At 32.8% G+C, this 14,824-nt stretch overlaps 1 protein-coding gene across 3 annotated transcripts in view; it reads right to left on the bottom strand.

Moving 5' to 3' along the window:
- The window catches only part of AP3B1 (adaptor related protein complex 3 subunit beta 1), a 167,582-nt gene that overhangs the window by 67,779 nt on the left and 84,979 nt on the right, over positions 1-14,824 (bottom strand). For all 3 annotated transcript variants that reach the window (XR_014491277.1, XM_083353111.1, XM_083353112.1), the window contains exons 15-20: positions 13,412-13,588; positions 10,341-10,527; positions 9,269-9,399; positions 8,428-8,563; positions 6,829-6,979; positions 4,288-4,435 (exon numbers count right to left, since the gene is read on the bottom strand). Coding sequence is in view for 2 of the 3 variants with exons in the window: in XM_083353111.1 (XP_083209237.1) it covers positions 4,288-4,435; positions 6,829-6,979; positions 8,428-8,563; positions 9,269-9,399; positions 10,341-10,527; positions 13,412-13,588 (930 nt within the window). In the remaining variant the exon portion in view is untranslated. The remainder of the gene's footprint in view (positions 1-4,287; positions 4,436-6,828; positions 6,980-8,427; positions 8,564-9,268; positions 9,400-10,340; positions 10,528-13,411; positions 13,589-14,824) is intronic.

The following is a 14,824-nucleotide window of genomic DNA, read 5'->3' on the forward strand; positions in this document are numbered from 1 at the left end:
AAGTTATATTTTTACAGCACCAAACTAAAGGCAGTGTACTATAATTATCAGGGGAAAATTAACTTCTCTTTTGTAACTATTACAACTATATTACAAATAATGCCATCCTCTAAATAGACAAATATGTCCACCTCAAATTCATTTCATTATGCATCCACAAAGAATTCCATAATACCTATCCTCTTTAAAATGTGTTTTAAAAATAGTTGTATTTTGCTCTAAAATGTATTTTAAAAATGTACTGTACTTGTATATTTATAAAAAAGATGAACACTGGGAGTTAACAATCATGATTTTTTTAAAAAATAAGAGCTTTAGTCCACAGTTTCCTTGCAATCACTATTCTCTCTAAGTAGATGGTGTTCCAAACTGCATTTATAACAAGGAATTCTATTTTTTTATTTCCAGAAAATAATTTTCATATTCACATGATAAAAAGCACATTTGGTATAGATATTTTGATATAGATTCCAACATTCGCAAGTTTCTAAAATCTCAATATTATTTACATTAAGTCATATTAAGTTGTGAATCACTCTCAGGAAAAAAAAAGCATATGGGAATGCATGCTAATGCCACTGCAGATTTCAGCCAGTCTGTTTGCACAGACCAAACATTCAGTAAACCAATACTGAATGTATTTTGGGTTTAAACAAGCAACAACTTTTGAAATATTTTTTGCAAGCAGTTTTATGATTAGTCCATAGGGTACTTTTTCCTCATGCAGGGAGTATTTTCCACATAGAAACCCTGAATTAGGGTGGTGTGAGAAAATAGAAACTAAAAGAAGCAACATATATTTTTCCTCCACATGTGCTAATACTAGTGATCACCAATGAGCCAATTAAAGCTTTCCCATTGCTGACATCACCTGTAGGATTTGGGAAGCCTGATAGCAACCAGATTATCAGGATGAATTGCCTGGAAAGGAGGAACCATATTAGAAGTAGCCCAAATATCTTCAAAATATGCAGATGAGCTGACCAAGATCAGGCGAAGCAAAGGACCACAGAAAAATGAACTACCAGGAAGTAGTTAAGCCTCTTTCATTCAGACACAGTGGGATAAGATATAAGTTTGTAATGTAACCATGTTTACTGAAGCCCTGAACAGGGTTCAGTTATGGGTTTCTTATGTACTCTTTACTTGTCATTTAGAGGAGCTTAAGGAATGAATGAGGGGGAAAAAAGGGAGAAACATAAATAAGCAAAGTGTTTCATTGAATTATATAAATCAAGCTTTTCCAGTTCACCTTAAGGAACTTTTTAAAAATGTCCCTTGATGTGAAAGTGATAATCACTATAAATAGATGAAGTGATATATTTTCTCTTCAGTTAGGCATTAGCTTGTCCATTTATAAAGAACAGGTAAAAGTAAAGAGCATTACTGCTGTAATTATTGCTTTCCTTAATATAAAACCATCACTATAACTAATTTCTTTATTGGCTTTTTACCCCATCTTTTTATCAGCTTGCTAATCATGGCATATTACAATAGTAACAAGGACATAAAATGTAGAACAAACAATATGCTCAAGTCTTCTCTACAAGATGTTCCAACTCCTCTCTGTTGTTGCCTCTACTGCCAAATCGGCCATGCCATTCTCTTCTCCAGTTCTATTATATAGCTCTTTGGGCATAAGAAAAAAATTGGATATGATGGAAATCAATTGTAAAGGTGAAAAGTCAAAGCTGTGAATGATTATGCCCTAAGGAAGTCTCTTTACGATGTTGCCTCTGATGTTCCTCAGTGCTCCCAGTTTCAAAAATGATGTTTGTCTTTGATATATGTGAACCTATGCTCCAAAACCTATATTTTACTATCTCATTCTTTCTCCACCACTAAGTCCTTAGTTATAAAGACAGACCCGTTTATTTACTGCCTTCTGTGGCATTTTTTTTTATAGTGGAGACCTGAATATCCAATCAAATATATACTAGAATTTAGACCTCTCCAGCAGTTTTCACTTTCATGAAGGGAAGGGAAAAAATCAATAAGGTATAGTGAAATTAGAAATTAAATGTGCTTGTTTTTTAGATTCATTTCTCAATAAGGGGGAGAACATGAAGGGCAGCTACAGCTATAGGAAAATAGAAAAAGGAAGGCATAACAAACTATTACATGAAAGGATAAGAAGAATCAAGAGAAAAAAAGAGAAATAAAAGAGGAAGATGTAGCAGTAAATTTAATACAAAATTAATATACAGTGTTTGAGATTTGCTATTCAGACTATTTATTTGCAATACTGATGAACTGCTCCTTGAAAAAAAACCTAGCCAATGAAGACTAAATTGGAAAGGGTATAAGATCAGCCCTTCAAAGTAGAGCAGGTAAGGGAACAAGACTCCATAAATACAAGCATTCTAATAATTGATATAGTATATAATAACAGATTCTTGGAAGCTGAATAGCATTTCTCCTTCACTCCCTGTTATACCAAAGAGTCAGGGCAGAGCAATTTTACTTTATTCTTTCTCATGCTTCCTTGTTTTCCTGGATCAAATTCATGTTTTGCTGATGGCCTTCGTGTACCTTCACACCTCTGTATTTCTCCTTAGGCAAGCACAGATTCCTCACCACTAGTATACAGCATAGCTTTTCAGGTGCCATACAAACCTATACAGTATGTGCAATTTGCTTTACTCCTACCTGTTCTTTATACAGTAAATGGACAAGCTAATGTCTAACTGAAGAGAAAATATATTTCTTCATCTATTTATAGTGATAACTCTCACTTTCACATCAAGGAACAAAAGCGTGAAACTGTTGCAAAATGGAATATACCTTTTTTCATGAAACATGAAATCTCATTATCATGAGATTTTAGAATACCTCAGAATGCAAGATTGGGACAGCTACTGATCAGACACTTTGGAAAGCTATGGCCAGCCACAGCAGTCAATACTTGTTTGATCAAGCAACAGTTTGGCAGTTCTGTATGATTACCTATTAGATATAATTATCGGTGGATTGCCATATCGTTTATACTGATTATCTCTCACTGTAGAATCAGTAATTTGGGGAAAAAATGTTTGATAACATTCTGTAGTACAGAAATAAAACTTTTGAGTCAGACTGCAAGGTGCCTTTATAATATTTGTTCTTGCCAACCATGACGGCAGATGTCTTATTTTTAACTGGTCATAAAATACAACCTTCAGTATTTCAGAGTCAGCCACAGATGAGCTTTTATAAGCATGATTGCAGCGCTTGTCATTTGACAGCAATTAAGGCTGCCACAACCTTCTAAGACAACAACTATGATTTTTTGGTCCACTGATATATGCATGTACCATACACTTCAGTATATTATAAAGTAATAAACTTTAACTGTAGTCTGTACTTTTCTTCTATATATTTATATTCAGCAGATATCTGCACATTTTGTCTTGCTTCTGAAGGCAATGATTACCCTGATTGCCTTTTTCTATGTATTCTCCAGTAAGATGAGAAGACAAACTGAGGAGTCAACCCATACTAAGGTTTGATGGCATTGAAATCAGCAAGAGATTCTTGCAGGTTCCATATGTTTGAAATTAAATACCCAGATTGTTTTATGGAAAAAAATCAGAAAATGTGCAACAAAATTTGCAGATACTCTGGAATTTTCATACCTTTAACCTTAATGTTTTCAGTCAAAAGTATTCATGGGTTGAAAATGAGCTTCTCAGGGTAGTATGCAAGCATACTATATCCTATATAACTAATGCTATTATTTAACATATTGCTATGAACATAAAGTGACTTTAATAGACTGCCCAGAGCATATTCATACTGATGAGAGTAAGCAATAGTAATTAAGTGTTTAAAACTATGATGCAGGGGCAATTTATAGTGTACCTTTCAACTGAATTTTCAGTTTTATTTTATTTATTTTTGAAATTTATAAATGATGTATGACAAACTAAGTCCCTTAGAATAATGTGCATCAATAGCAACCTGACTGATCATAACCAATAATACAAATGTAAAAAAAATCTTTCAATCTTAATTGTGTTTATATTTTTGTGCTTTATAACATACATGATATGTATATACAACATACATAATAAAATAGACACGTCCCATTAGATCATTCTACAATGGTTGGTTATTAGCAACCAACAGCCGCCTTAAAAAAAAATCATCTGTTTATTTTCATTAACTTTAAAATAATGCTTTTGCAAAGGAGTTCCAATCCAGACAAAAGAGATGACACACATTTTTAAGACATCTTACATACACTTACAGAAACAATTGACAATATAATTCCAAGATATGTATCTAAACAATATATTCAAGACATACCTTAGGAGGCAGAGGATCTAAATTATTCTCAGAATCACTTTCTGAGGTATAATCTGAAGAACTTTCCTCAGCTGAGCCAGATTCTGATTTGGGAGAACACCACTCTTTCTGAGAATTCATTTTATTTTTTTCGGTACTTTTAGAATCTCTAATATAAAATACAGAATTAAAACAATTATATGTAAAACATTATGTAGCCTTGACAGAAATTATTTTCAGCAGCATTTCCCAGAAATTGTATATTAGTGTACACATAATGTAAAATATTATATAATAATTAATATTATGCTCAATTAATTGTTAACAATTGATAGTACCAATTATAATATCCATAATATTACAATTATAAATATTTATAATAAGCATCGCTTGCTACAAACAGCATGCTCAAAACACAACTCAGGTATAAGGAGGTATTCTTGCCTCATGTGTTTGCCCAAGTACCACATATCTCTATATTCTTTTTGTATTCTGGCATACTGCACTTATAATTTGCAAAAACTACATAAAGTGAGCATCCTGTTCCAATTTTCATGCAAGCTGAAACTAGGAGTAATCACAATTTGCCTAATTCAAACATCCTCACAAACTATGAGTATCATAGATTTGGTATGGAGAAATAATTCTGGCACACAAGACACTCATAAGGCATTTCAGAAATTAAATAAAATACATGGGTCCAAATCATATATACAATCAAAATATATAAATTGTATATAATTTGGATGTATATATTATATATTTCTGTTATCTTTTTAAATGTTTATTATTCTACAAGCTGCCCAGAATTGCTATAACAATGAGATGAGTGGCAATGAATTTAATAAAAAATATATACTGTATATTTGAAATAAATGGATCTAAATCACATACGTAATGCTTACTACATTTCAGTACATTAATTGTATCATACAATATATTTGATTACTAGACAAAAGCTAAATATGGTCATAATCATAAATATATATGTATTTCAGATAAGATTTTGGAGAAAATATATAATATTATATGATGAACCATAATAATAAACCATAAGTTATTAAAGTTACACTTTTAACTTGATATTTTTAATTTTATTTATTGTATCTCCAATAAATTTACATAAAATATGTATATTATTAATACATTTTAAATATTACATTTGTATGTAGCCCATCACCCAATGACAATGGGTGTCCCTGATCATAACCATTAATGTAAAAAGGTTTAATCTTGATAAAAGCATTCAAGAAGAAAAATCAATACAAAAACACAAAAAACAGCACAAGAAAGAATGATGGCAATACTAATTATACACTATTACATTATAATATCCACTTATGAAAATATTAACATGCAACCAGTAAATTTTTCAAAAAAATAAAACCGCAATATTCTATCTATCAATATTCTATTTGAGCAATATTTCCATACCTTTCTGTTCTCTACCTCTGCCTTCATGAGATAGTTTTAATTCCAAATATGATTCATCAAAACCTCAGTATTCATTTAGTGAAATGAAATACTTTTAACAAAAATCCAATTTCTAATTTGAAGCTATGATTTTTCAGGACAATCTTATTTTATTACTTACCGTAGTTTTTTTTACAGGCAAATCTTTATTTATCTTACCGTTTAAGAGTTTCACGTGTTAATCTAATGAAAATTTTTTACTGGTAACTAGCTTTTTAACTTTGCAATGATGAAAAGCCTGTATTAATTTAACCTACAGATTTCATTTGTTCTGAACAGGAAAAACAATATAAATCACTTTTAAAATCATTAAATCCTGACTTAAATTAATAAAGTCATAATTAGGGCATTATGCTGTGTTTGTTATGGAAGTGGCAGGGCGAGCTGCTTTAATTACTGTCTGTAATAAAAGGAGCACAGTGCATACTGAGCCACAATCAGCTCTGTCAGCCACGACTGAGTTGAGCTGCAAACTCATCAATGCATTGGCGGCAGGCTACAGAGTAAAAGGGCCATCATGTCCACCGAGGCCACTTGCTGACAGAAGTGGAAGAAACAGATTCAGACAATCCAAGGTATTAGCCCCAATTACTTAAATTCTTAATGGCATTTTAATACACATTAACTCTATTAGTAACAGGCAATCTTTAAAAGACCTTTCCCTTAAGCAGCTTCTGACCGTTTCCCTTCACAGCCCTTGCCTCCAATATCTGAACCATAATCCTTTTAATATAACATTATTTAGGGAAAAATCAATTGCCTTAGTTACCTAATGGCAAGATATAGAACAGTTTAATTTTATCCTTCACAAAATTACTATATAAGGTAACTAGGTGTTTCACAAAGTGACAGGCTAACTGTACAGCCTCCCAAGGTTATGTTAATATAGACTGCTCATCTAAATATACAACAAAAGATTTTTTTAAAAAAAAAGATTTGCTCAACTTACATGTAACTATATCATCTGAAATTGCAGAAATGGGTAATATTTTTTTTCCAAAGTGAATGTCACTATCAGGGTAGCGAAATATAAAAAGCTGGGTTAATTTCAACATTGTGATTTAGTATTATAAACTAGTACACAGATACCTTTCTGAAACTGTTGTTCTTTTCCTTGTAATTCCTCTTTCAGCCTTTGGTTTCCTATCATTCTTATCTTCAGTAGAAGAACTTGAGCTACTTTCCATGCTGGTATCTCCTTGCTCTTCTTCCTTTCCTTCCTCAGAACCAGATTCATTTTCTAGTTGGATGCATGAACAATTCAGGTGAGTAGCTTCCAATACTGCCTTCCAATTATGTTTAAGCATTCTTATGCAATCTTATCACAAACAATGACATCAAAATGTTGCTTTCATAGCTTTTAAACACTGTATTTTTAAAATCTATGCTTAGTTTTTGGCCATGTTTGCAGGATGGCGGGAAAGGAATGAAATCAGACATGACCTACATGTCCTCTATCCTTACTTTCCTGCTCTAATGTCATCTTCAGAACTTAAGTATTTAATCTATTCTTGCATACATATCCAGTGATGACAATTTAATCAGAAATTTAAACAAGTTATTCAGTTTCTAATCGGCTGGAAAGTGTTTCTAATATTTAACTTGAAGGTACGCTTTCCAGTTTCAGTCCACTGCTTTTCTAGTCATTATCCTTAATAATCTTTGGCAATTTTTCTCTTGTTTCCCAGTGTTCAGAGGACTAGCCCCACAGGATTTGAAAAATGTGTCCTTTCTATATTTATACATGTGTGCCTATATTTACACACTTGTATTTCAATAATTCCATTAAATGAAAATATTAGATGGGAGGACCCAGTGCAGATATAACATTGTAGATATAATTGGAATGAAGATGTGAGAAAAAGAAAATGAAAGCATTTGGACATATTAGTAACAAACCATTATTTCAATTTATCTCTGTCTTAAATTCATGACTCTGACTGGCAATACAAATTGAAATAACAAATATTTTATTATTGAGGCAAGTAGACATAGCACATTAGCAATAATTAGTATCTAAAACATATCTTATTATGTAAATAGTATTCTGAAAGTAAGAAATATTGAAATAAATATGTACCCTGACAACTTATCCTTTTTTACTGTCTATGTATATCAGGCTACAGATTCAGAGATTAATCTTCAAAATTCAGAGCTTTGATTTCATAATTGCTATTGGCTTTGGTTAGTTTTTCTTTTTCTGTTTTAAAGGAGTCTTACTGCCTATTATACCAGTTGATACAACTACTACTATTACCTATAAACTGAATCATTCCCCTGTAATATAACTGGATGATATGCAGTGGTATTGCTAATGTTAGAGTACTGGGTGTAGGTTCAAAGCTCAACATCACCAAGCCTACCCCCTTCTTTTTCTTAAAAAGGCCCTTTCCTTCCCTTGTTCTGTTCCCCCACAATATATAGCTGCAATGGCACATTTTTGTTTTTTAAAAGATTTAAGCTGCTGCTTTAATTGGCAGCTTCATCTACTAGAAGGCTTCTATGAAGCTCTATACAATGGCAAAGGTAAGAAAGAAATGGCATCAGTATCTAGTAAAGTAATGAGAAAATGAATTGTATGCAGAAGAAGAAATTGGAAAGGAGGAGAAAGAAAGTGCCCTTGGAGAGAAGAAATGAGTAGGACAAAATCTGGGAGTAGACTGAGGCAGAGCCTGCAGGAGAACATACCACTCTCACTACTGCTAGAAGAATCGTCACTTTCCTCATTAGTGTCCTCTTCCTCCTCTTCTTCGTCAGACTCAGGATAAAATTTTTCAGTGGTTTCTTTTATTGCCTTTCCTTGTAGATAAGTCTGTTCTTTTGACTGTTTATATAAATGGACAGGTTTATACAACTGAAGTAGAAATATTTACTTATCCACATTTTACAACTCTCTTTTTGATCCTGGTACATGTACATACATACATACATACATACACACACACACACACACACACACACACACACAGAGAGAGAGAGAGAGAGAGAGAGAGAGAGAGAGAGAGAGAGAGAGAGAGAGAGAGAGAGAAGTGAACAAAATACTATTTTGGATTTGATAATATTAAAACAACAATAACAATGGCAGTAATGATAATATATTCTTTTCTACATTCCTACTCCCAGAATCAGTTTTGTTTTGTTTTGTTTTGATGAACTGAGGGAAGACACCAAACACAACTTTTTAGGATGTACAGTGAATGACATTTATCAGAAACAGTTGCAATTATCTAGGAATAGCCATTATGGTTTATTAATCTGAAACCACTTTACCAATCAAATTGAGAAAGCTGAATTGGTTGGAGTAATTAACCATGAGCAAGTGAAGTTGAAAAAAAATGTAAGATATGAAACAGAACATACTGAACATCAGCAGAATAATGCAAAGAATTTCAAAATAATTACAAAATAAGGCTTCTGTTCCAAATAATTATGTTTATTAAAATACACTTGAAAGCTGAAAAAAATATAGATAGATTTAAAGTTCCTTGTTTCCAAAAGTATAAAATGTCATTTTGAAAAGTCAACATACCAATCCAACTTCTTCTACATTTCTCACTGACGGGTCAGGTGCAATTTCTGGCCAATTAGACAATTCCATATAGCCAGAGGCTTTCATGTTCAGACTATAAGACAAAGTACCAAGTTGGAAGTGCTCCCTATCTATTTGAGGGTGGGGAAGGAAAGATGAAAAATATACAGATAAGCTCTGTATCATAAAGAGCAATCTTAATCAGGACTAAAGGTAATTGGTATTACATTACTTCAAATGTCATGGAATAAATATAAACAAGAAGCTCTTCATAGGTCAAAAAACTGATTCCAGTCCATAGATTACAATAATCTCCCCCATAATGGTCAATAAAAAAGCTAATCAGTCAGTGTATTTAAAGGTGTTGATCTGAAATGTAGCTTCTCTAAAAATTACTTTACTGTGAATATTAAGAATGACAGCACAGTTAAATAAACCATATACATGTCTTGGCACAAACACATCCAGAATGTTAAGTGTTTTTCAGAAGGAGTGCTGCTTTCAGGACTTAAAGTAGGATTAATATAGCAAAGTATGTGAAAATGTAGAAAGCAGATAATGAACATAACAAAATTACTAATTACAAATCTGATTTTTAGGATTAGTTAGATAGCAATGGAGAAAGTACCACATGGCGTCCTTCTCTATGCAACAATTTAAAAGAATAACATCAGTAATCCTAATACACCAAAAAAATGAATATGGGACTCTAGTTTCATGTTGCTCAATCAGAAGTATAATGAATACTCTCCAAAGTGAAGTTAGATATCTTAAGCTACTAAAAATATTTTCTAAACAGATTGCACTTAACACAATTATGATTTTTTTTCCAGAAACGTATACCATATATGAAAACAAACATATAAATCATATCTGATTTCTGTTTTTTAGTTACATTTCACACTAGCAAACAATGTACAATTCTGACAGCTTTCTTAAATACTGAAAGCTGAAATTATATTGTTTATATGCTATTTTTTAAGCTCACCACTTGGTTATTTAAATATATAGAAATAGATAAAACAGATGCATGTCTCTATCTAACATTAGATAGAAAATGTAGCTGGCATACCTTTAAAAGGTGACTCAAGTAGTGGGGCAGGCTTTTGTACCAGGAATATTTTTTTGGCATATTTGTTTAAAGCTCCACTCTTGTCATTTGGAACAATAAGCTGCCTAATAAATCTTGTTCGGTCTCTGATGTCGTAGCTTTGATCATACTTGCCGAGGTTTAATATGTACTGGGTAAGCAATTTTGTCTGTGAAAAACAGGACAAGAAGAAAATACAAGTTATTTATGATTATTGATAACTCTGGATAAACATATTTAAAAAGGTAATAAAAATGAATGGTTATGTCAAACAAATGTTGTTCCGTAGGGAATATGCATTTCAAAAGCAGTAAATGGAATTTTGAAGCCAAAGCACATGTCCTCTTCTGCGTAGGGGAGGTGAATGCTGAGTACTGAGAAGCAGCCATGTGCTAGATTATTAAACTGCTGAAGTGGAAAGAAAGGCATCATTAAAAAAATAATCATATATGGCAAACCCGCTGAAGGGCCTACGTGAGAATAATGAATGTGGAAATACAACTAAAAACATGGCACTCAAAACTTAATCGGAAAAATATGCAGGACATCAAAACATCAGAGGGTATTAGGAGGCTGGCAAACTGCTTCTGCTGAGGTGTGTTTTATGAAGAGATACTGTCCCTGGCACAAGCCATCTCTGCACTCTGACTGCACTCAGTTACTTTACTCTGAATTATGACCCATTAAAGCAGACACATGAATCACTGAACTGGATTACTGCAAATTATTTGCAGTGCATTTAGCTGTTACTTTTTCATAAAAGCAAGCTGCTGATGCCCTCTAAAAACCAGGATAAAAGACTTCTTCCATTTTTCCTCTCACAGCTTAAAGCCTCGTGTAATATTGGTCATTTATATACGTAAAAGCAAATTATATTACTTCAACTTTTTACAGCACAACCAGATTCTTTAATTTCATGTAGAAATATTAATTACTAAAATTATTCAATGAATACTCTTTAATTTTTGCATAATAAAACAATTGGAAATGCACAAATAGTTTGCATAAATTGTATTTTTGGTTTGGCAGATATCTACAAAATACAATATAACAATATAAAAATACTACATCATTTAAACACAAAATATAGAAAGTATTATATTTATTCTGCTTGTGATAAGCTATGTACATTACCTGATCTGTACATCTTTTCAACAGTCACACCTCTGCATGACACAGAATTATATTCTGATGAATAAATGTATTATTTCTCAAAAAAGAAATTAGGAAAGCACATTTATATGAATGGATAACTTTCATATAATGTATTTATTTATTGTTTTGGTACTCTGTAATTATTCCTGAAATGTTACATTTTAAGCAGTACACTTAAACAAATATAATAGATAATAATTTCCCCAGTTAAGTGATTGGTTTTAACAACCAAATAATATAAAAAGAGACCAATGGGGATATTCTTTAGCTGTTAGCTGTTAAGGAATCCTAATATTTAACATTCATATTATTTGTAATTTCAATGCTTCTTAGTACTGGAATACCAACAATCAAGTCTACGACGTCTGCTCTGACTGCCAGTTCCACTGATGTCAGACTGAACTGGGAGCCATTTTTAAATTTCTGAATAGCACAATTTCTGTTGTGCTCTAAATAGAGCACAACAATGATGAAAACAGTCTTGAATGCATTTGGGTCAATATAAAAGGGAGGAAAAATGATATTGCCATAGGTGTATGCTATAGGCCGCCCAACCAAACAGAGGAAATAGAAAGATCTTGGAAATAATTAAGAAATTATCTCCCTGTAAATGTCCCTATCCTGCACAAGGGAAAATATGGTGCTAGTTAGGACAAATGAAATAAAGAAGAAACATCCCCCTGTCTAATTACCTTCCAAAGGGCTTGAGAAATAATAATTTCTGTCAGTTCAGTCATAAAAACGTTTAGAAGGCTAAGGAATGCTGATAAAGCTGGGAGAAGATATTACGAACTAAGCAAAGATTTTGGGAACCAAGAACAGTTGAAGAGTCAGTCATAGAATGCCTTATTTGTTCATTCAATGGACCACTGTTTTTGTAACTCCACTCCCATCACCTCAGAGAAGTTGTATCTGACCTTAATATCACATAAAATACTATTATATCCAATTATATTCTACCAACTGTATATACTAGTTTGCATACATCTAGATACAGGAACGGTCTTTTAGCTATCTCTGGTACTGTCATAAATAATCTGTGCTTCAACAGAAATTGTGTGATTTTTTTTTATTTGAAAAGTGCCCTTAGAAAAATTTGTGAGAGGCTTCTCCTATAATTATGTGTCAGCAATGGAATATCCAGAAAAACAGAGGTGGTGCCAAGCACTTCTGCACTAAGTATCATGCATTCTTCCACTAAGGTATAAATTGGCAATATGTATGGCTCCCTGCCTAACCAGGGTTCGAACTTTGTCAATATCCTCACTGTATATGCATACATGAAACTCTGTCAGAACATGCCAAAAACCAGTGCAAATTACTCTTTTTACTGATGTCTTCCTTTCTGAAAACCTGTCCAAAAGAAGTAAAAAAAAATTGTTCCCTCTTGAGTCATTGAGGATGTGCTGGATCCTCTTGACTGTTGTTTGTTCCCTCTTAAGACCTTGAGGATATACTGGGTCCTCTGACTATTGTTCATTCCAACCTTCTAAACCACAGTATTAGATGTGAACCATCATCAAAACCCACACCTGAAAGGATTTTGGTTATTTGGCACTTAAATAGAAATTTATCCAATGCTTTGAGACATTTGCAGAAATTTGTCTCAGGAAAGATTCAGTTTTAAACTCATGGATTTCAGTTTTGAAATACACTTATCAAGATAGGGCTAAATACAAAGCAAGATTTTTGCTTTTGGTTATATGCTTCTGAATATTAAAGTGGTGACTGTGGACTTTAATTTTTTGATTTCCAAAGTCCAAAAGAAAAACATAACATTCTACTTTTATGAATGGCTGTTCCATTCATTCAATGTTCTATTCAGTCAAATTTAATGAACTATTTACATACAGTAGTTATGTTTGTGATTTCAAACATCAATGGTATTTTAATCTTACCTGTTTTGAGTTGGTTAAATACAATTTTGCGCCAAGATTTAAAATTTGCAGTTTTACAAGATCATCTTCCACAGTGAAGCTCTTGGCCATTTTTCTTAGAACATCAGGGGCTATTTTTGGAACTCGTTCACAGTATTCTCCGGTAAGCCAAAGAATGCTGGCTCTTGCAACAGGAACCTTAGGCAATAAATCAATTAAAATAACAATTTATAACCTTATTAAATGCCTTTTTGAAATTGCTTCTCTAATCATACACTAGTAACAACTTAAGATAACTTAACAGACACTGTCTACATATTTTAACCTTTTGAGTTTACCAAATGATTATTTACAGCCAGCTGTGATTCTTTTTCCTAAGGAGCTTTCCAAGCAGTTAGAGATTAAGTAATTGAAATTGCTGGTGAGATTAGTCATTTATCTTAAAGCAGGCTTCTATACCACTTTAGAAGAAAATAGTTCCGATACCCACATTAAAACAACTTTCTTTAAATGATGGATCAGAAAATGTTTTGCGATAATTTCATTGGCTTCTGGCAATGTACATTTCCAGTGTTTCTTAAAGTGATGGGAGTGGGGAAAAATTAATTTTAAAAAGGAGCAAAGTTAAGCAAAGAACTCCCTATTTTCATTGTATTCTTAACCATTTGGATCAAGTCAATTTAAATAGTATACTCATTTAAATACTGCCATCTGCACATAACCCAATCTTAATGCCCTTTGTATGTTTTGGACTTGTTCCAGGAAAGCCACAGTAGATGCTTGTAAATTAAGCTTATAATACCCCATGAAAAGGAACACTGAGGACCATGCTGCTTTCAACTCGCCACAGGACAATTCAGTGCCAATTGATCAACAGGCTGCTGGGACTCCAGCCTTGAAGATGTCTAACTTGAGAAGGTTCAAATCTAAAGCAAGACAAGGTCCACTGCAATTTGCTTGCCCTCTCTTGAGTTATCCTGCATTGAACTATCCCATGGGGATTTGACCCATGGTGAGTTGGCTAGGGTGAGTTGTCCAATTTTGGTTCTGATACCTATCTAACTGTTTGTAAGAGAAAGAGGGCAAGATAGAGAATACTTTGTTTTCCTACTTTGAAAAAAAATCTATTATTTGTCAATATTTATTTATTTATTTATTTATTTATGTATTTATTTATGTATTTATTTATTAATTAAATTTTTATACCGCCCTTCTCCTGAAGGACTCAGGGCGGTGTACAGGGCAATAAATACAAAAACAGGATACAAAAGTTAAAAGCGAATTAAATAAATGCCCAAGGTTAAAACAATAGTTAAGATGTATTAAAATCTCAACCCTAACCCATCAGACCAGGTCAGACTGCTCAAATAAATACGTTTTTAGATCGCGCCAGAAGGAGCGAAGGTCGGGGGCCGTCCGGAGCTCAACCGGCAA

This window comes from Vipera ursinii (genome assembly GCF_947247035.1).
Source record: "Vipera ursinii genome assembly, chromosome: 2".
Lineage (NCBI taxonomy): Eukaryota > Metazoa > Chordata > Lepidosauria > Squamata > Viperidae > Vipera > Vipera ursinii.